Consider the following 22,370-nt stretch of genomic DNA (forward strand, 5'->3'; position numbering starts at 1 on the left):
TTTCTAGGCATTTGGGATCATGGAGTCCATTCAACATATGTGTAATAGAGTTCCGCTTAAGCCGGTGCTAGGGGGCGTGAGAGGTGTTGCACATTTTATTACCTCTCATGAACAGACTCAATAAAACCGAGTCTGCTATTATTCTTCTTGGTTACAATCTTTGCTTCCAAAGGATCATTTTACAGATTTTATTAACATATCTTGTACATTAAAGAATTATGAGCGATATAGTATCTACATCTTTAACCAATCCTTCGATCTGTTTGGGAGCTCTATTTTGTTCCGAAAACAGCAAGTACGCCATGTAGATCAAATGTGACTGTTTGCCTTCAGTTTGCTGGTGTTACCATATAAATGGATGAATGATTGAACTTTTAGATGTAATATAAATAACAGTTTATACAAATGTTTCGATAATAAAAGAATTAAATTCCAAGAAACGTTTTATATCATTTTTTAAAGGATCATCATGCTTAATTACTTTATGCAACATGCTATTATACTTCATTGAGTTATTCTGAACGACAATACACTCCAGCAGGATTCACTGTGATAAAACATTTTAATATTCACAATCTTAACTGTCTAAATTGATCATCTGAAGCTGCAATCTGTATTTTTCCGGTATAGGTACACTTTTGACGTTTGTATCAGTCACATGTATTATATTAAATATCTCATTACTTATATCGGTACAGCCTTTTAAAACACTAGTTTTTCCAGTACAATTTTGTACTGTGTTGCCTGCAATTATCGATCCAGTACAAGTGTTTGGGGCAGAATATTCAGTCCTTTCGTCTGCTTTAAGCTTGCCATTTCCATCGTTGTTAATTGCTGGTGCAGTGTTTGGAGAATTTGACACTTGGTGATATGATTCCTTTATTATCTTATCGTCGTGCTGTTTATTACCTGAAACAAAAACAACAGTAAACTACCCAATGATGTATGTCTGGTTTTTACTTTCAGATGCATAAATGTATAAAAGCTTAATACCAGAAATGATTTATTATAAATATTTATGATAGGTTTTATGGAATAGGAGTAAATTCAGATGGCTGTATTTAATGAAACTTCACGTTCGTGTATAAAATTTAACACCCACTTTTATTTTTTCTTTTTCTATAGTTGTGATATAGTTCTTTATGGGAATATAAGTCTGTGAAAATCTGATATTCTAGAAAATTCGAAATAACGTTATTAAGTAAGTGGATTTCATATGAAATTAAGCACGACCGGATTTAGTGATGATAAATCTATGAAAAAGGTCATATACCGTTAAAGGAGCTTGTGATTCCGTAGTCGTGACTTCTGCGCTTGCAAACAATGCAGACGACAACTGACAATGTGATGGTAGAGATTACGACTACTCCTACCGAAATAGCCATTAGAGATGCAGTCCTATCTTCAACTTTCGGATCTTCACTTATCAATTTTGTCTTTGGATTTGGTAATGTTATAATCTGCTTTGTGGTTGTATCTGTAATATATGACATCATTTCTTTAGTCCTGTCATAATTACTGAACATTTATATGTCCTTGTTCGACTACTGTATGATTTTAAGTACATGTAAACCAAATAGTCGACATGTTCAAACGTGTTTGAAAAAGAGTTGTAAGGAGAGAAAGTAAGACATTTAACAAGAATACGACTATTTGTATTCACTGTACGTTAAGAATCGAAAGATAAGTTCTGTTGTCCGTCTTTGTCTTCATTTTTACTTCAGAACGACAAAAAAATGTAGAAGACAAGAAGCCGATGGTGACACATTTGTTGTATGTGCCTACCTTGAAAATTAACGTACACGAAATTGAAGCTTTTGTGTGCTGGTGTCGGTAATGTCTTCACAGTAATGTTCACATTCAATGTTTGTTCCATCTTACAATCCAGATGAAAGACAGCGTCTTGTGTGACTTTACCCGTAGAAAATTCAGCTGCCTGAAGGAGTTTCACTCACATCAAGTTAAGTTTATCACTTCTTGTGCGTTTAAATAGGTACATACAAATACGTTTCATGTCTTATGCATTCTAACAGATTCTTGCAATATATTCTATGGTAATGACAGTATAATCATAAATGATCAGAAATAGAACATTACAGTTTTGCTGTTACCAGCATTGTTATATTTATTTATTTATTTGGGTTTTTGCTTTGTTATAACTATTGTTGTCATATTCAGAGCATAAACATAAATGTGGACAAAATAAACAATTTTACTGTCAATAGAGCATGAAGATTAAAATAAATGTGAACAAAATTAACCTGTTAGCTGTAAATAGAGCATAAAGATAAAAATTAATTCGAACAAAATAAACCAGTTTGTTGTCAATACAGTATGAAGATACATATAAATGTGAACAAAATTAACCAGTTTGCTGTCAACTGTGTAGCATGCTGAAGGATCAAAACTCATTGTGTCACCAATCTCTTCTATAAACATCTTAAGGAAGAACCCTGTCACGTGTTCGGAAGACGCTGCAAGTACAATAATTATTGTTACATTTTTTTTTTATTTGAAAGGTAATAACTATTAAGTGACGATTTTGTAATCTGTCAAAGAAAAACATTAATTTCTTTCCAAAAAATGTTTCAGCCAGAATTAGTTTCCTTATTATGGGTAGATGTAAAGCTTTCTTTGTAAACACTGCTTGACTTCCTTTAATTCTGCTTTCTGATTTAAAATATTCTTCAACGAAAAAAAACGCTTGCCAGTTAGTTCCCATAAAATTGGATCGGGTACAATTATCGGTCATTTGAAATACTACTACTACTACTACTAATAATAATAACTTTATTTGAAGAGGATGACATATTTGGGTACAGCAAGTGTAACATTTGATCCTCTTACATAATAATGTAAACATTCTAATCTTAAAATGTAGGCTATATCAGAAGAAAAAAATATGTACAATGAGTTAAAGAATAAATGATACTTGTATACCACGCACCAAAACCGTAAAGCCCTTATGTGAGAAAAAGTTGGGAAAGCGTGCGATTATATTTAAAAAGAAATAATGTTGTTATTAGGCCTGAATAGAATTAAACACATGTAATAACTGAAATAGTCTGAAAACTGAAAACATAACAAGACATCATATAAAAATGCGAACACTGCAAGACTATTATACTTTGTAACAAGACATGAAGAGAGGAAAATAGTAAGAAAGAAAAAGAAATAAAAGAAAATAAATAAAACAGAGCAAGAAATATAAATATGTTGTGACAGGATTATCATGTGAATTATACCCAGCTAAATAGATAAGAAGATAATAAAACGAAAGCAATCCCACTAAGTATAATTAAGTGAGAAACAATCAAAAGAAAATATGTAGAAAATAATGAATGTATATTTTAACAAATGTATATTAGAATGATAACTTTTCATGGAACTTACAATGTCTGAGAACTCACGAATGGGAAGAATGAACAGTATACACCAATAAATGATATTACGGATGGTGGTGGTCAGAGAAATGAAATGCACAAATTGGGAAATAAGGAAACGAGCAGCCATAACAGCACCCTTCCCCTTGAGGCTCTCTTACCTACCACAGTGCCCTTCATTTTACGCTAAGACGGGTTGCATGTAGAGGTTCAAATCTCCTGGTTAATGGTGCTATCACGTATTATTTTAACAAAACACATACTCCCCAATGAGGTTACAATACCCATGGAGCATGTACCAATAAGTATGGAAAAGATTTAAATTAGGTTTGATTAAGAGACTAGAGTAGATTAACACAATAAAAGAGACACTGCTTATATAGTTTTATTTAAAAGATAAAGTTTAAGATGTTGTGGGTTTTTAGCTCACCTGTCACGTAGTGACAAGGTGAGCTTTTGTGATCGCCTTTCGTCCGTTGTCCGTCGTCCGTCCGTCCGTCGTCCGTTCACAATTTCTTGTGAACACGATAGAGACCACAGTTTACAATCAATTTTAATCAAACTTGCACACAACTTGTACTGGCATAATATCTCGGTTCCTTTCGACAACTGGTCATATCCCGTCATGGGTTCCACAGTTATGGACCCTTAAAAGGCCAAAATTTACTCTTTTTGGCTTGTGAACACAATAGAGACCACATTTTACAATCAACCTTAATCAAACTTACACACAAGTTGTATTGGCATAATATCCCGGTTCCTTTCGAAAACTGGCCAGATCCCATCATGGGTTTTAGAGTTATGGCCCCTTAAATGCCCAAAATTTGCCATTTTTGGCCTGTGAACATGATAGAGACTACATTTTGCAATCCACTATCTTTCAATTTAGACAGTGTCATTAACTGTTAAAAGGTGTGTTTACTGACTGAATGGCGAACAGTGCAGATCATGCACTGATCATTATTTACACTGGTCACAAAGGCAGAATCAGTCCTGTCCAGCATGATAAGGGTTACAGTCGCTTTTATGAATAGATAGTTATGTTGATTTCAAAAGTTTTACCAATTTAAAGCCTACTTACAATCGTCAGGCGGTTTCCACGTCAATGTGAAGCTTTTATTAATCAATGAGATATTATATGTTAGGCTCTCAGGCGAGCCAGGATAAGATCTTCTCTCTTCTGACCATGAACCTAAAGAAGAATGCTGTACTATTAAGTCTGTTTGAAATGACATTCAAATCATAACGTTAAGATATTATTCTAAATATGAAAAATGTCCCGTGAGAAGTGCTTCTCTTTTCATCTTAAAGAGTTAACCGAATATTAAATATAAGAAGTCTGACGTACATGAAATTTTGAAGTAAGCATGCAAATAAACAGTTAACAGTATATTTTGTACAAAGAATAGAATCATATGTAATAACCTTTTTCAAATAATTACAACTAAACGTATAGTTGGCGAAGAAATACTTAATACAATCAACAGATAGTTATTAGATATCAATTACAAAAGGTATCGGCAGTGATCACACACGATCATATCTGAGGTATGACCGACTCACTGATAAAACTAATGTTATAGCGCATAGCATCAACTACATAAAAGCAATGTATGAACCATAACTGCCAAATATTGAACACAATGCAGAGCACAACATCCCATGTCTCAAACATTTTTGTTCCATTACTTGTCTTGTACAGTGCTATTACAGATCATGCCCATCTTGTCTGAAGTCTATGTAAAATTCTCCAGATATTTGCGTAAAGCCTTACCGTATATGCAGTCAAATATGGGTCTTTCACGGACAGTAAAATTGACAGGGACCTGAAAAAAGAAAATTACTGTTTTTACAAACAAAACAAGGAGGATGACAAGAAAAAAGACCAGCTTGTGGAAAATCTGATGTTTAAGCAAGCTGCTCGCTTGTGCCTGAAATAGTTTTTGGCGTGGAATTACCTTAGGTCGTCCGCAACCACTGAAACCGAAAATACGCCACACAAGCAAGTAACCTCTAACTAACAAATATATGATTCCCGTGTTTTCTTACATGTTACATGTTGTCTTGTGTCATTTTTTTAATCTCTGGTTTTACATGTTGTCTTGTGTCATTTTTCCTACCTCTGATGTTATATGTTTTCCTGTGTCAATTTTCTTACTTCTGATATTACATTTTGTCCTGTGTCATTTTTCTTACCTCTGATGTTATATGTTGTCCTGTGTAAATGTTCTTACCCCTGATGTTACCTTTTGTCCTGTATCATTTTTCTTACCTCTGATGTTACATGTTGTCCTGTGTAAATTTTATTACCCTTGATGTTACATGTTGTCCTGTGTCATTTTTCTTACCCTTGATGTTACATGTTGTCCTGTATAAATTCTCTTACCCTTGATGTTACATGTTGTCCTGTGTCATTTTTCTTACCCTTGATGTTACATGTTGTCTTTGTTTCATTTTTCTTACTTCTGATGTTACGTATTGTCCTGTGTCATTTTTCTTACCCCTGATGTTACATATTGTCCTGTGTAAATTTTCTTACCCTTGATGTTACATGTTGTCCTGTGTAAATTTTCTTACCCTTGATGTTACATGTTGTCCCGTGTCATTTTTCTTACTTCTGATGTAACATGTTGTCCTGTGTAAATTTTCTTACCCTTGATGTTACATGTTGTCTTTGTGTCATTTTTCTTACTTCTGATGTTACATGTTGTCCTGTGTCATTTTTCTTACCCTTGATGTTACATGTTGTCCTGTGTCATTTTTCTTACCCTTGATGTTACATGTTGTCCTGTGTCATTTTTCTTACCCTTGATGTTACATGTTGTCCTGTGTCATTTTTTCTTACCCTTGATGTTACATGTTGTCTTTGTGTCATTTTTCTTACTTCTGGTGTTACATATTGTCCTGTGTAAATTTTCTTACCCCTGATGTTACATATTGTCCTGTGTAAATTTTCTTACCCTTGATGTTACATGTTGTCCTGTGTAAATTTTCTTACCCTTGATGTTACATATTGTCCTGTGTAATTTTTCTTACCCTTGATGTTACATGTTGTCTTTGTGTCATTTTTTTTTACTTCTGATGTTACATATTGTCCTGTGTAAATTTTCTTACCCTTGATGTTACATATTGTCCTGTGAAAATTTTCTTACCCTTGATGTTACATGTTGTCCTGTGTAAATTTTCTTACCCTTGATGTAACATATTGTCCTGTGTAAATTTTCTTACCCTTGATGTTACATGTTGTCTTGTGTATTTTTCTTACCTTGATGTTATATTTGGTTCCCGATGTCTGTTGTAAATTTTCTTACCCTTGATGTTACATGTTGTCCTGTGTCATTTTCTTACCCTTGATGTTACATGTTGTCCTGTGTCATTTTTCTTACCCTTGATGTTACATGTTGTCCTGTGTCATTTTTCTTACCCTTGATGTTACATGTTGTCCTGTGTAAATTTTCTTACCCTTGATGTTACATGTTGTCCTGTGTAATTTTTCTTACCCTTGATGTTACATGTTGTCCTGTGTAAATTTTCTTACCCTTGATGTTACATGTTGTCCTGTGTCATTTTTCTTACCCTTGATGTTACATGTTGTCCTGTGTCATTTTTCTTACCCTTGATGTTACATGTTGTCCTGTGTCATTTTTCTTACCCTTGATGTTACATGTTGTCCTGTGTCATTTTCTTACCCTTGATGTTACATGTTGTCCTGTGTCATTTTCTTACCCTTGATGTTACATGTTGTCCTGTGTAATTTTTCTTACCCTTGATGTTACATGTTGTCTTGTGTCATTTTTCTTACTCTTGTGTTACATGTTGTCCTGTGTATTTTCTTACCCTTGATGTTACATGTTGTCTGTGTCATTTTTCTACCCTGTGTTACATTTTCTGGTCATTTTTTACCCTTGATGTTACATGTTGTCTTTGTGTCATTTTTCTTACTTCTGGTGTTACATATTGTCCTGTGTAAATTTTCTTACCCCTGATGTTACATATTGTCCTGTGTAAATTTTCTTACCCTTGATGTTACATGTTGTCCTGTGTAAATTTTCTTACCCTTGATGTTACATATTGTCCTGTGTAAATTTTCTTACCCTTGATGTTACATGTTGTCTTTGTGTCATTTTTTTTTACTTCTGATGTTACATATTGTCCTGTGTAAATTTTCTTACCCTTGATGTTACATATTGTCCTGTGAAAATTTTCTTACCCTTGATGTTACATGTTGTCCTGTGTAAATTTTCTTACCCTTGATGTTACATGTTGTCCTGTGTCATTTTTCTTACCCTTGATGTTACATGTTGTCCTGTGTCATTTTTCTTACCCTTGATGTTACATGTTGTCCTGTGTAAATTTTCTTACCCTTGATGTTACATGTTGTCCTGTGTCATTTTTCTTACCCTTGATGTTACATGTTGTCCTGTGTAAATTTTCTTACCCTTGATGTTACATGTTGTCCTGTGTAAATTTTCTTACCCTTGATGTTACATGTTGTCCTGTGTCATTTTTCTTACCCTTGATGTTACATGTTGTCCTGTGTCATTTTTCTTACCCTTGATGTTACATGTTGTCCTGTGTAAATTTTCTTACCCTTGATGTTACATGTTGTCCTGTGTCATTTTTCTTACCCTTGATGTGACATGTTGTCCTGTGTAAATTTTCTTACCCTTGATGTTACATGTTGTCCTGTGTAAATTTTCTTACCTCTGATGTTACATATTGTCCTGTGTAAATTTTCTTACCCCTGATGTTACATATTGTCCTGTGTAAATTTTCTTACCCTTGATGTTACATATTGTCCTGTGTAAATTTTCTTACCCTTGATGTTACATGTTGTCCTGTGTCATTTTTCTTACCCTTGATGTTACATGTTGTCCTGTGTCATTTTTCTTACCCTTGATGTTACATGTTGTCCTGTGTAAATTTTCTTACCCTTGCTGTTACATGTTGTCCTGTGTCATTTTTCTTACCCTTGATGTTACATGTTGTCCTGTGTAAATTTTCTTACCCTTGATGTTACATGTTGTCCTGTGTAAATTTTCTTACCCTTGATGTTACATGTTGTCCTGTGTCATTTTTCTTACCCTTGATGTTACATGTTGTCCTGTGTCATTTTTCTTACCCTTGATGTTACATGTTGTCCTGTGTAAATTTTCTTACCCTTGATGTTACATGTTGTCCTGTGTCATTTTTCTTACCCTTGATGTTACATGTTGTCCTGTGTTAATTTTCTTACCCTTGATGTTACATGTTGTCTTTGTGTCATTTTTCTTACTTCTGGTGTTACATATTGTCCTGTGTAAATTTTCTTACCCTTGATGTTACATGTTGTCCTGTGTCATTTTTCTTACCCTTGATGTTACATGTTGTCCTGTGTCATTTTCTTACCCTTGATGTTACATGTTGTCTTGTGTCATTTTCTTACTTCTGGTGTTACATATTGTCCTGTGTAATTTTCTTACCCCTGATGTTACATATTGTCCTGTGTAATTTTCTTACCCTTGATGTTACATGTTGTCCTGTGTAAATTTTCTTACCCTTGATGTTACATATTGTCCTGTGTAAATTTTCTTATCCTTGATGTTACATGTTGTCTTTGTGTCATTTTTTTTTACTTCTGATGTTACATATTGTCCTGTGTAAATTTTCTTACCCTTGATGTTACATGTTGTCCTGTGTCATTTTTCTTACCTTGATGTTACATGTTGTCCTGTGTCATTTTCTTACCCTTGATGTTACATGTTGTCCTGTGTAATTTTCTTACCTTGATGTTACATGTTGTCCTGTGTAAATTTTCTTCCCTTGTGTTACATGTTGTCCTGTGTAAATTTTCTTACCCTTGATGTTACATGTTGTCCTGTGTCATTTTCTTACTCTTGATGTTACATGTTGTCCTGTGTCATTTTTTACCTTGATGTTACATGTTGTCCTGTGTAAATTTTCTAACCTTGATGTTACATGTTGTCCTGTGTCATTTTTCTTACCCTTGATGTTACATGTTGTCCTGTGTCAATTTTCTTACCCTTGATGTTACATGTTGTCTTTGTGTCATTTTTCTTACTTCTGATGTTACATATTGTCCTGTGTAAATTTTCTTACCCTTGATGTTACATGTTGTCCTGTGTCATTTTTCTTACCCTTGATGTGACATGTTGTCCTGTGTAAATTTTCTTACCCTTGATGTTACATATTGTCCTGTGTAAATTTTCTTACCTTGATGTTACATGTTGTCCTGTGTAAATTTTCTTACCCTGATTTACATATTGTCCTGTGTAAATTTTCTTACCCTTGATGTTACATATTGTCCTGTGTAAATTTTCTTACCCTTGATGTTACATATTGTCCTGTATCATTTTTCTTACCCTTGATGTTACATGTTGTCCGGTGTCATTTTTCTTACACTTGATGTTACATGTTGTCCTGTTTACTTTTTTTACCACTGATGTTACATGTTGTCCTGTGTCTTTTTTCTCACCCCTGGTGTTACACGTTGTGCCGTGTCATTTTTCTTACCCTTGATGTTACATATTGTCCTGTGTCATTGTTCTTACATCTGGTGTTACATTTTGTCCTGTATCATTTTTATCTCTGTCGTGACATGTTTTTCTGTGTCATTTTTCTCACCCCTGATGTTACTTGTTGTCCTGTGCAATTTTTCTTACCCATGAGTTTACATGTTGCCCTGCGTCATTTTTCTTACCTTTGATGTTACATGTTGACCTGTTTTATTGTTCATATCCCTGATGTTACATGTTGTCCTGTGTCATTTTTCCTACCTCTGGTGTTACATGTTGTCTTATGTAATTTTTCTCACCACTGATAAAACGTGTTGACCTGTGTCATTTTACCTCCGATATTACATGTTGTCATGTGCCATTTTGTTCTTATCATTGAAGTTTACATGTTGTCCGGTATCATTTTTTATCTCTGCTGTCACATGTTTTTCTGTGCCATTTTTTCTTACCATTGGTGGTACATGTTGCCCTGCATTTTTTATCTCTGCTGCCACATGTTGTCCTGTGTGGTTTTTGTACATTTGTTGTAACATGTTTTTCCGTGTTATTTTCTCTAAGACGTTACATGTTGCCCTGTGTCGTTTTTCTTACCTTTAATGTTACGTGTTGTCCAGTGTCACAGTAGATGCCACTTCCTTCACTGAATGTGAAAGTTGAAATAAGATACACACACACGAAAACGAAACATCCGTTTACATAGTAAAAACTGTTCATAATTATATGCCTTCTTTAAAAATTGCAATCACATTAAAAACAATAAAGCACATGGCAGTAGAACAACAGCGGAAAAGATCAATACATTAAACAGTACCCGCTGTTAAATTGTGAAATCTGGACTTGAATTAATGCACTTTTGATAAAATAAAGATACTTTTAATCACTTCAGCTTGTAAAATGATAAAAATAGTATCTTGTTAGATTAGGTGAGTTATATGTGATAAAAAGTACTTAACATAACTTAGAGGCCTTAATCATGGGAATCATGTTTTATCACATGTTTGACGTCGTGGGAGTGAAATAGGGTCATTTCATAAATGGTATTATGTTTTCTTTCATTTCATTCAGACAAACATAAATAATTTATCGTACTAACTTTTGGATTTGATATCTAATCCAAAATGGAAATACCAAAAAAGGAAAAAACACGTTGTAGGAGTGGTAAACAACAGATTTACTAACTGCATCTATGAATTAGATTTCATTCACACAAATCGACGAGACTGAAAAAAAAATCACTTGCAACAAGTGAATATTGTGTCTCTGCACTTATAACATCAAGTATGCTGTAGCCATTCACACATTAACGACGGCATTTAACATCGACAGTTGATAGACTCGCCAAACAGTTTGTACATCGTTTCACACTCTCCAAAACGTGCGTTCACCAAATATAATATTGAAGAAAACAATAGACAAAATGATAAATGTCTAATCTGAAACAGATGAAAAAATTGTTAATTTCACATAAAAACAATGAGATCAGATACAAGTTACACAACATCTGTTCCAGTAAACCTCTTAAATTCTGATAGTTTCTCTTAATATCTAATTCACAACGTTTATTGTCAAACGTTGGCTAATATAACACGGTCTGAAGCTATGACTCCAAAAAAATAGAAATTATTTATGCGTACTTTTTATAACCATTTGGGCGGGGGTGGGGTGGGGGAGTGATGCAGTGTAAACCTGTTTTACCTCGAATGACCACAATAACTACACAAATACCTTATACACATAACCAATAATACGCATGAATACCCAGAAGTACAGCTGTGCTGTGCACAGTGTACGAAAATCTTAATTCAAATAACAAGAACGGCGATAAATACATTTACAATGTAGGGATAACGCATGTGTTTTCGTGTTATAACATCTGCATGATCCCAAGGGATTGGTTGATGCCCGAGCCCGGTAGGGCGAAGGTACCAACGATTCCCGAGGGATTTTGAAGATGTTATGGCTCGAAATGAACATGCGCTAGCGCTATTCTAGCATAAAACTTGTTTTAAAAGCCTTAAAATGAATACATATCCATCAACGTTATTAAATTTCCATGAAATTCGCGAGAATTTTCAGCGTTGTTTTATGTATGTTGGCATCATTTCCTTTCGAAGTATCCGTTTTGGGACCATTTTACGCGCGCATATATAAAAAGGTGTTTTAACAGCACGTGAGTGCGACAATCTCTCTGTTAACACACGTTGTCTGTCCTGTTAAAACATCCCTGCAAAGTGACGAAAACAGCAGTTTTATGCTAGAATAGTGTAATAAAGTCAAATAGACTTGGTCTAAAATAGGCAAAAAAAGACGATTTTTTATGTTTCAGCAGGAAAAGCTTACATGTGATAAAAAGAATATTACATTTGTGTCTTTCTACATTGAATGTATTAAACTCGTTGAATAAAATTGATAAAATGATCGCATGTTATTATTTTTTCAACTCGTTTAATAAATTCAGTGTGAAAAGACACTCCTGTAATATCCTCTATTTAACAATTCGTTTGCTTTAAAGTTAAAGATAGTTCATATTTGAAAATATGAGCGATTACTTAACAGTATATATGTAAACGTAGTGTAAACATGCTTGAGTGTGTAAACAAAACAGTTTTTTTTTAAATATCCTAACGTATAAATAGCTGCTAGCTGCTGTAACATTTAATTGTGATTACAGACCTACAGTTTGTTAGTTAGTATCTAGCCAAGTTAAATGACGGCTTCTAAATTTAAACAATATAAAATATTTTAACGAAAAAAAAATGATATACTGTATCTTTTTTTTTATTATGTATGGTAACATAAACATGATAGCATCTATTCTTTTCCTGTTTTGTTTGAAGTAACTTTACTGTATAAACAGAAGTATTTTACAAATGTAGACACCATTTGGTTACGGGCATCACGGGTCTCTTTGACAGACCTCTATACTATAGCATGAATCAGATCCTTTCTGCTTTTATTAAAAAACGCACACTTTTGAATAAGGTGAATAAAATTGTTTTTTGTTTTTTGTTGTTTTTTTTTTATCAAAACCACGTATTTGTGAATAAGTTTGAATAATATTGGTTCTCTATCTTCGGATAAAGTGGAATAAAAACTTTGTTCAGAATTGTGTTCATTATTGTTATTCTGGTTAATTAAATGAGGTTTCTGTGTTTTAGTTATATGACTTTTAATTTATTTCAGCCTCCCGAGAGGTTTTTATCAATCAAGAATTGTATTCATTTTGAAAGCATGTCTTATATTGCAAATTCCAGTGATTTTTGGCCTTATAATAGTTTGGTAAATATCATAATCATGTAACTTTGTTCTATTTGCTATCTTACAAGAACCGTCAGAATGTTTTTATAGTATGATAGCACCGTATTTTGTAAAAAGGTTTAAAAATTAGTATTTAACAAAATACATTCTGGTAATAAATGAAATATACTCGTCAGATAACATCTGAATTCTTGTTTCCTGTTGTTTTTTTACGATGCTGTATCATTTTTATTTCAATTCGTGTTAACTTTGGTAGAAAATCACATACAAAATCATGTTGTGACTCGTGTGAAAGCTGAAATTTATATTTCATCCTTGCAGTACAAAGTTATCCTAAACTTTTAGGACACATTTATTTTGAATTGTTAAATAACAGGTACCTGGCACTAATAATGCTCTCGTTTATAGGTTTGCAGCTACTCTACTAATATTGCATAACAGATATTGCAAAATCAATACTGATTGTTAATGTTATCAGTTGCTCCTTAATCTGATATCATCCAGGTATGTGATTGGAATGATATTTATTATTACGCATTGAATTATTATGAACATTAAACGTGCAAATAGAAACTCTTGCACTAAGGGCGTCTGCACAAATGTTCATTTCTAATTTTTCATTGTGCTATTGTTATTTTTGCATTCATAGACCATCAGTACTAACCTATATTTTTGTATGTTGAGACTTATACGAACCTTTTGAAGTTGTCAACGTGCCAGAATAAAATTCTCATAAAAAAGCGTTTTGCTAAATTTTACAAACCTGAAAGTCCTGCCTAGATTTTTTAAAAGACAAAATATCTGCCATGTAAAATGCATCATTTTCATCTTTTAATTCAAATTTATGTTAGCAAATATATCCGTATATTCAACGAAAATACGATGCAATAAAGATATCGACCAGTTCTTGTTTTGAATTATTCACCAGAGTGGAAAAGATTTTTTTGTAAAAGCAACATTGTGTTACCCACTAAATGGTCTGCAGAAGAGTACAAAATATACAAGTAACCTATCTGTCATATATTGAGTTGATACAGGTTTAGAATAATAACATAGTTAATTATGCTAAACTGTCATGTCGCAAATTAATATAATGAGATTCTATAAAGTAAATTGTCTTAGAAATATAAAAGTACACTTTTCATACCAACATATTTACAAACCAACTTAGGTATTATTTTCTTTATCAAAGCCTATAGTAGCTGGTGAGATTCAGTCGCGGATAATCAATATCTAATGTGAGAGATATTAGCGACCTTTTGTTAGCGGAAAATTGTCTCGTTGCATTACGGAAAAAATCAAACATCATTAAGTAATTGGTTGTATCCTGTGACTTTGTCCTTTTATTCCATGTAGCCATTGTCATTAAAGCAGCTACAGGTCTCAAGAAACTACGTACTGCGGGGATGAATAGCACGCGATAGAACGAAACAGACATGCATGCAAAAACCTATAAGCGGTAGACAAAAACGCCTCATCATCAAATTATAACATAATATACGACAGTAATACGGTCGTCTCTATTTTGAGCTAATCTCCAATCTCATTCAAATTTTTTCGGGTCATTCTCAAACGGAATTGTGATCTTTAGCCTGCTGGCGGCGAGTAATTCTGTCTTTGCGACCAGTGCAGACCAAGATCAGGACGTGCAGGCTGCTCATGGTCTGCACTGTTCGCTATTCAGTCAGTAAATTTTCAGTGAACACCCGTTTGAATGATAAATAGTATTACCCAAATTGAATGATGGACCACTCCATTTTAGAAGTTTAGGAGGCTAAAGGTAAATATATTCCATTACGTATTACAAAGGTATTGTTTCAAGCATTTATGAGCGCGAAAATCGAGTGAATTTTAAGTGGACATTCAAGTGGATCATTTCATTTGTGATGTTATATTTTGATTTGCTTTATCTCAAACGTCCAATCTGTGTGTTTCATTCTTGAGATAAAATGAGTGTTCTAAAAGGTTTCATGAAATTGTAGTTACAAGGTATTTGTTACCAGATAAACTACTGTCCATATTCAGTTATTCTCTGCTTCATCCAACTGCATGTAATCGAGTTGTGGCTCGTTAGTAAAGAGAGGACTGTGAGCCAACCGTTGACTTTTCACCACTATATATTTCGACCTACCCTCATAAAAATGACCGAGGCAAGATAATCTCTGAGCTGCAATACAAATATATTGCCGACAAATAAAAGAGCTAACTCCAACTAAAACAGATTTGTAAGGAATGAAATAAGTATTGATACTTCTACCATCTTGAATATTACAATATATACATTTCATTCAATACAATCTATACAAAAATCATTCTGAATCATAGCCCCTAACAAAGCAAAACTATAGCAGACTCATTTTGACTGAATCTGTTTGTAACAGGTATTGATATTTGAAACGACCCTCATGTCAGAAGCTTTCTTTCAAGTTATTTTTACCGCTTTCGCACTTACAGCAAACTGTCATTATTTTTGCATAAAAAAGGCGTTAGAGTCATTTCAAGTAAGCAAATATGGTAAATGCCTTCACATTCTCATAAAAAAGTTCTTAAACCAGTGAAATGCTAAAAAAACAACGAAAAAATGAGGGGCATGCATATAATATACTAAACAAAAGTAAATAAGTAAATGACTTTTGAACTGCAGTTACCATGAAAACGGGTATCTGTTCAGCTAATCGCACAGAATTCCTACATTTAATATGTTGCAAAACAATTTATTTTAAGTAATTTAAAGATACATGTATTGTCATTAAATACAAAGCAGAAGAACAGAAATAGTGCTGCTGTCACGGGCTGGTATCTAGGTAGAACCATAGATCTTCCGTAGGCCAGCTCGATGGCTTCCTCGCATAAAGAATTCTATGCCCCAAGCGAGGAGGCCCGAATGCACATTGATGAGGGGCAAGTGATTTGAAGGAAGTCAGTGACCTTACCTACTCGGCCACGGAGTTCTCAGTGAGTACATATAGCTTTGTATATAATTGATATATACCCTGAAATGCATACCGTTGACAAAGTAAGCAATAATGGCAGAACAAACAATTGTAGGCACATGGTTTGGCCAGGCTATAGAACGGCCAGTGGCAAAGATGAGAACTGATTAAGCAAAATAAGACGATATTCAGATGTGTTTGCCCCATGATTTCTTTATTTACATATTTTATGCTGTTTTTAAAGGGTTGTAACAACCTTCAGGCGCAGTAGCTGCAGTAAGTCTTCTCTGCTTCTCTCAAAAGAGTAGGAGTTAAATGAAAACCACATTAAAATGCGTGTGAATAAGGAATATGTCAGGGTTTGCATGATATGATATGATATGTGTTCCTTGAGCCAAATTTAGAATGAACCTCTGTGACAGCGAGACAGATGTATATCAGTGCAGAAAGTCCCACTGTATGAGAGCATATATATCAGATATAAAAATGTATGCTATAGGTTTGAAATAGATACCGACTTTTAACACAATCTGACTGAAGTTTCGCGGATACGCACAAATATTATTATGTTGAATTGCAGAAATATCCGCGCATGCGTCTGAAGAGCTGCACGTGCTTAAATTAGATTTGTCATTTCTAGTTAATGGTATTTTTAGAGTCTAAATTGGTCTTATTAGCTGTCTATCGCAGCTTCGTACTGCACGATCTGTTGTTATTTTGGTTTTTTAATTTCCTTCGTTATACACGAAGAAGGCTTTAATTTGTCTTAACAAATGTACACATCTTTCCAATCAATGTATTCAGAATAAGATCAGGAAATTTGTAATATATTTCCATCATTCAGGTCTTTATCTCCGCAATTTGGAAACAGACAATTACGTTAAAATTTTGAACATGTAAGAAATCCAGAGTAGTATTCAGGGAAACAAATAGTTATTTTTGGCACATTCAGAGCTTTACATTTACTTAATCTATTAAAGCTCTTTTGTAGAGATAGTACCTAAGTTTTTCAAATCATAGGTTTGAAGTTAAAAAGCTTTGAAATGAAGACAAATGTCCATATATTTCTCAAAAACAGAAATATAGACAATATTTTAACCAGAAGTGCGGAGTTATGAGCATTTAATATTTTCATGATAACGAAAATTTTGTGATCAAGGACATGTAACTCTTCTTGAACATGGAGAGCATAAACATCAAAGGGACATAATATAGTCAATATTTTCTAATTGGGTGCATTTGATTTAACATTCAACTTTGATCTGGATTGCTAAATACTGATCCATGATATTGTGTGCTAAAAATTTAGAACATCTGGAACAGTCTATTAACAGAAAAACTATGCTTTAGCAGAATCTAAATAGTTAAGCTCTAACTGGGACTCGAACCCAGGACCTCTCACACCTAGGGCAGACACTCTACCACTTCCCTATAACAGCAGTAGCTAATAGCTATGCAGTTTAATTGCTGGATTACATTGCGTGAACTGGAACAATAATCGGTGAACTCCGGATTATCGGCGTATTCGCTTTGTTACCTAACGGCATTTTTTGTGTAAAGAAAAAATATAATCTAATGCTGCCAACGTAATAATTGGTCAAATCTGCCCAAATTTCTCTGACGTGTTGTTCAGAGTATGAACTTACTAACTGGCAGTACCAGTGAAATATTACTTACACTGAATATTTTATATTTACCCTTTTTGCAGCTGCCGAACGGCAAAGACGATAAGATTTGTCCAAATATAAATAATTATTTTACCAGTTTTGAGAGAATTTCAGTTAATGGGAAATTACAGTTACAAACTAAATACCTTTCTGCAACACATGGAGTCATTAGCATTCACTGTCAATCAGTATTATGACTAAGATCGACTGTCATTCATTCATTTCAAAGTTTCATAGACAGAGTCCGTTGTTTACATTTTTATCGTAACCGGTGCACTTGTAAAAATCACTTTAGTTTGAAAAATCAAAGTATGCGAAGAGCTATGGTACGGTCTCTATCTTTTGGGAGCATACATTACATTCAATGGGAATAAGTTATTTTTCTTGTCTGCCTAGCGGGGAAAGTATACATTTGTCCGAGCACGTACCAAGGATCTTTCCCTTTGCCACGACGATCTATTTTGAAAATGATAGGCAAGAAAAATGATCTAACATGTCTGCCTGTGTAAGACAGCTTTTTACCCAACCCTCGGGAAAGCTAGGATACAAAAGCTCGGTTTTTCATTCCACACTCTTCCTCGGGTAGGGAAACCCCGTCTTTCACAGGCAGCTCTTCCTCGGGTAGGGAAACCCCGTCTTTCACAGGCAGCTCTTCCTCGGGTAGGGAAACCCCGTCTTTCACAGGCAGGTATGTAAAATCCTTGTAGTCTTACATTGTATGTGTAAAAGGCGAACTATACAAAACACATGAGGATAGTAGGTACATATTCATCTTCGTTCTAAAAAGTTGATCGTATGGTTTTCGGGTGTAGAAAATAACAACAAGATATTTATGGTCTTTCACAGTTTTAAAAGGAATGTACAATTTGTGTTGAAAAAAATGTTAGTTATATCGAAGAAAATTGCGGTCAAAGTAGGCCTGAATGAACTAATGTAATGTATGTTCATCGTAATGTAATACCTGATGACATTCAGCTGAGGCAATCGATATCGCTTTTTATCTTCTAAAACCTAGAATTAGCGGATTCTAATAAGCACTAAATTGCTTTATTCCAATTTGCAGGAAACATCATTAATTCATTGATTCTTTCTTATGACTGTGTCGTCTCCTTTCTAATCATCTTCCTCTAATTAAAGGTACCGGTAAACGTCCTGGAAACATTTCTCAAAACAAACGAATAATGACATGATAGCATATCCGCTTGGTGGTGATTTCATGTTTTAACAGTAACTGAAATAATGTTGTAACCGACGCTTTGCCCAAAACAAACAAAATGATTATGAAAGCAAAAATATACAGACACGAAAGAGTTAATATTCGTGGGGGAGGGTAGTAACATTAATTACATTCGTTATGTGTGGGACTTATGGGCGACAAAACATCATAAAGTGATCTTCACCTTTAAAATAGTTATGTTCGTCTCTATGACACCAGTGATATGATACTCTCATTTGGTCAGTCGGATTTGGGACATGTCATGGATTCGTTAGGGACTATTTTCATTTAACATATGCATTAATGCATTGTACATATGCATTGTAAATAAATATTTTCTGAGGCAGATCAGCAGAAATGTGAGTTTTATATTAAAAAAAAAAAAAGCTTGCATGATTACATCCATTTTGCCTATCCTTGTTTCTCAACCGAAATGGACAAAAGAAATGGAATGGCGATGTGAAACATAACATTCGCCCCATGTGGTTCTGGACGATCTGTGTATGAAAAGATGATTTTAATATTCGATTAATAGGGTCTTAACACTTGGTTTTGCAGTAACTCTGTGATTCCAGCAGGTGTGCAAATTTTGATTCCATACCTCATATTTTTATTTCGATGTAAATGAGATGTGGAACCAAAATTTGTAGTTCTGTTTGGCGCCATATAACCTATACTGTGTTGGTGCGCCGTAAAACCCAAAGAAATAAATAAATCGATCTTTGTTTGGAATATTGAAATATCCTAAATGCTATCAAAATAGATGTGAAGAAAGAGAAAATTATAAATCGGACGAAATACTGAGCTTTTAAATACTGTATCCTTGAAAGGAGGCCATTACAAAATTTTATCAAAAATCAATGACATATAAGTCATCTGTTACAGTTTCAGTTTATTGGCAAATCGGCAAATACATTTGCCTTTGTCCATCTAACAAATATCAAAGTGAATATGGCCAAGGCATATATAACATATATAACACAATCATAAATCATAAATGCGACAACTCAAAATATATACAAAGGCATATTAAGAAACAGTCAAATCTCTTAGGGTATCAGAACGCTTAACTAAAGCTTCTTTCAGATATTTAGAAACTCTCAACAAAAGACCTTTCTTATGTGTAGACATTAAATTAACAAACTTTTGCATATTTGGCCAGGACACTGGCCCAAGATACATACGACGCAAGTCGGAATACAATGTACAGCACATGAGAAAATGATATTCTGATTCGATATTATTTTGATTGCAACATTTACATAATCGATTCTCTCTACTGATATTATTATATCTACCAGATTCAATTTCAAGTGTATGAGAACTTAACCTAAAGCATGTAAATTGTTTACGTAATGTATCATTTTTTAAAACATCGAGATAAGTTTCGTAACAAAATTCAGTTTTGTATTTCACATAATAGTCAAGTTTTGGCTTACTACTTACAGATACAAGCCAGTTTTGTATGTACTGATCTCGTAGACGTCTTTTTAGACTATTGAAGTAATTAATATTTTCATCAAAATCAGTTAAAAGGTATGAATATCCTAAATTTTCTAACAAAGAGTTCATACAATATCCCCAACTTTTTCTATCCGTGTTGTTACATTTTTCAGTGTACATAGTGTTAATAGTTGTACCAGCATTCTTTTTTACTTTTAACCAGAATTTAATTGCTCTTTCCTTAGCTAAAACCGACAGTGGAAATCTACCAAGTTCACCGTAAACTGCTTCGTTTGGTGTTTGTTTTCGTACTCCTAATATTTGCTTACAGAATCTAATATGTAATTTATCTACTTCCTTATAATTGTATGCCCCCAAACTTCTGCTCCGTATAATATAATTGGTACAACCATACAGTCAAATAGGTACAATTTTGTTTTAATATCTAAAGGAACTCTATCGAACAACGCCAAAAGATTATGATACGCTTTTAAAGCTTGGCCTGACAATGCTGTTACGGTACTAGCCATGTTACCAGTATATGTAAATTTTACTCCAAAATATGTAAAGCTATCAACTTGTTCAATATTTTCACCGTTTATACATATATCAATATTGTTTACCTGCTTTCGTTTCTCGAATACACAAAGTTTAGTCTACAAATAGTTTTATGCTATCGCCCATTTTACTATAAAACTGCAAATTGATCGAAAAGGATTGACCACCACTGAAGTGTACACTTAAATGTGGCCGCTTTATCAAGCATGCTGCAATAGTTGTTATATCATACCATATGTCGCATTGAATACCCTGAGCAAATAATGTTAATGGAACTTTAAAGATACGCTTGTTATCAGCAATTACCGCGGGGGACGACTGGGGAATAATAGTAAAATATGACTCTCATACAGCAAATATTTTGAAATCAATACGGAATGCAAATATATAGTTATCTCTTTATTATTAGCCTTCATTAAGAATAAGTATCATATCGGTGTGTTAAAAGCAAGATACTCAAATACAGTATGGAGATAACCTGGCAAATAAGTTTGTTTTGACCATACATGAAGAAGTCGAAGGCTATTGTTCGGTATTACTATTAACAATTTACATCTGGGGAGGGCCCCCGATAATGTTGTTATAACTTCTGGCCCAACCCTTTTGTATATTTACATTGATGTATTTATGTATGCTTGTTGTATGTGTGTGTATTAAATATGTATATATATACAATAAAATATGATTAAACTAAACTAACAATTTACACTTTTATAGAAAGTTTTCCTTAAAAATCGATGTACACCAAACAAGAAGTGACCTCCGTGTTACAAAAATTAGTATGAAATATAGTTCAGTTGAATAAATATAATATATTTCAAAGTCAGACCACATTCATTGGACTTCTGAATTGTTGATTGAAAGTATAGTTGTCGAGTTCTGAAACCCATACTTTGTTCGGTTGTGACAATTCATTTCTAAAACGTCATGGGCAAATATCTAATACACGAACACAATTGGTCAAAGCCTCGGAACTGTAAGTGCCAATAATATCACAATATTATCTAAACGGGTTAAATGTACATAAAATATCACTCTTAATGTCTACCATATTCTAACTTTATCTCTAATAGGACAATGAAAAATGTGTTATCACTACCATTCGAACCCCTAATGGCAGAAAAGACACGATATATAAACCACAGGCAAGTAATTGTATAAAACAAAAACAAACTTAAAATAAAAGTAAATAACATCCCCGTAAAAATCAGGTTGTGACATATATGCTGGTTATTCTCAGTTACGATGGATCACGACGGATCATGAGAGAGGAAGTGGTGATAAAATAATGAGAATTAACTGATACAGTAATAAGATCTGAGGCTACGAACATCATCTTGTAATCAATACTGATCTTTTATAGTCCGGTATAACTTTATGTAGGAATCATCAAAGTA

General features: G+C 33.8%; 1 protein-coding gene across 1 annotated transcript; it reads right to left on the reverse strand.

The window, feature by feature from the left end:
* Positions 1 to 296: 296 nt before the first annotated feature.
* On the reverse strand, positions 297 to 10,768 carry LOC123529544 (uncharacterized). The gene is made up of 7 exons (XM_045309914.2): positions 10,490 to 10,768; positions 5,158 to 5,209; positions 4,465 to 4,575; positions 2,368 to 2,474; positions 1,786 to 1,936; positions 1,274 to 1,477; positions 297 to 909 (listed from the first exon to the last, which is right to left on the reverse strand). The coding sequence occupies exons 1-7, from the start codon at positions 10,610 to 10,612 to the stop codon at positions 578 to 580; spliced, it is 1,080 nt and encodes a 359-aa protein (XP_045165849.2). The 5' UTR covers positions 10,613 to 10,768; the 3' UTR covers positions 297 to 577.
* Between the last annotated feature and the right edge of the window lie 11,602 nt (positions 10,769 to 22,370).

This window comes from Mercenaria mercenaria, chromosome 13 (genome assembly GCF_021730395.1).
Source record: "Mercenaria mercenaria strain notata chromosome 13, MADL_Memer_1, whole genome shotgun sequence".
In the NCBI taxonomy this organism is placed as follows: Eukaryota; Metazoa; Mollusca; class Bivalvia; order Venerida; family Veneridae; genus Mercenaria; species Mercenaria mercenaria.

What these genes read in the sequence shown, in the direction of transcription:
- LOC123529544 (XM_045309914.2), bottom strand. Translation starts at nt 10,612, where the DNA reads ATGAACAGTTTTTACTATGTAAACGGATGTTTCGTTTTCGTGTGTGTG. An exon ending in CATATTTGACTGCATATACG is followed by an intron (nt 4,576 to 5,157) that starts GTAAGGCTTTAC and finishes ATTCTTCTTTAG; the next exon opens with GTTCATGGTCAGAAGAGAGA. An exon ending in ACACAGTTGACAGCAAACTG is followed by an intron (nt 1,937 to 2,367) that starts GTTAATTTTGTT and finishes AAACTCCTTCAG; the next exon opens with GCAGCTGAATTTTCTACGGG.